The sequence below is a fragment of the Aplysia californica genome, unplaced genomic scaffold (assembly GCF_000002075.1).
Source record: "Aplysia californica isolate F4 #8 unplaced genomic scaffold, AplCal3.0 scaffold00899, whole genome shotgun sequence".
Classification (NCBI taxonomy): domain Eukaryota; kingdom Metazoa; phylum Mollusca; class Gastropoda; order Aplysiida; family Aplysiidae; genus Aplysia; species Aplysia californica.
The window spans coordinates 219,855-220,681 of NW_004798169.1; the positions used below are offsets into that span (position 1 = coordinate 219,855).

General features: G+C 46.9%; 1 protein-coding gene across 1 annotated transcript in view; it reads right to left on the minus strand.

Annotated features, from left to right (window-relative positions):
- Window positions 1–675: 675 nt before the first annotated feature.
- Window positions 676–827, minus strand: part of LOC106013441 (complement C3) — a 12,150-nt gene continuing 11,998 nt past the window's right edge. The window contains exon 7 of the mRNA XM_013089218.1: window positions 676–692. Coding sequence (XP_012944672.1) covers window positions 676–692 — 17 coding nt within the window. The remainder of the gene's footprint in view (window positions 693–827) is intronic.

The window sequence follows — 827 nt, forward strand, 5'->3', positions numbered from 1 at the left end:
GGGCCCCTAGTGGGATTCGAACCTACGACCTTACGGTTACGAGTTCAAAAGCCTAACCACCAGGCCACCAACGCCACCTGGAGGTGTCATCTCTGGCTCACAGGATGCCATGCCCTCACCCGCCGTTGCTTACACAGTACAACATAACCGCTGGCTGCTGTTATACACTCTGTCTTGCTTTGATTGTGCTATCGCTCCACGCTGCTCTTTGTCCGCTTTTAGGTTTAGCCCTTTTGCTCTACATTTTGCTTTCGACTTTCAGTTTTTCCTTCACCATCACCAGCAGGCGTTTCTTAATCGTATGACCAAAGTAGGCCTACATGTATTGTATTTCTTACTTTTCATTTTGTTAAAGTAGTGCTCGAGCATAGAAACAAACTGGACTATTTAGCTAGAACTAGAAGCTGGCTGTTTCGACACAGCTGATCAAATCAGAGATAACCCGTCCTGATTGATAAAAATGGTGAAATGGTATAGATTTAACGCCCGTATCAGACAATAAGGTTATTGAAGAGGTGGGACCTCCAAGTTTAATGTCCATCTCCGAAAGGACTGAGCCGAATGGGAAATTCGTGTAAACTGTCTTTTCCAAGGACCCAGGACCGGACCGAGCTGAGGCTCGAACCCCCGATCCCAGAATCTCAGGATTACGGGCCAGGCAGCCTCATTACCAGACTACCGACGTCTCTGGTCTGATTGAGATACAAGAAAACATCGTCCTAGACGACAGGCGGAAATGCTCGATAAAAAATTCCCTACACGGGAATCAAAGCATGTGCGTATGTCACATATGTGTGCATGTATGTGTGTGTGTGTGTGTGTGTGTG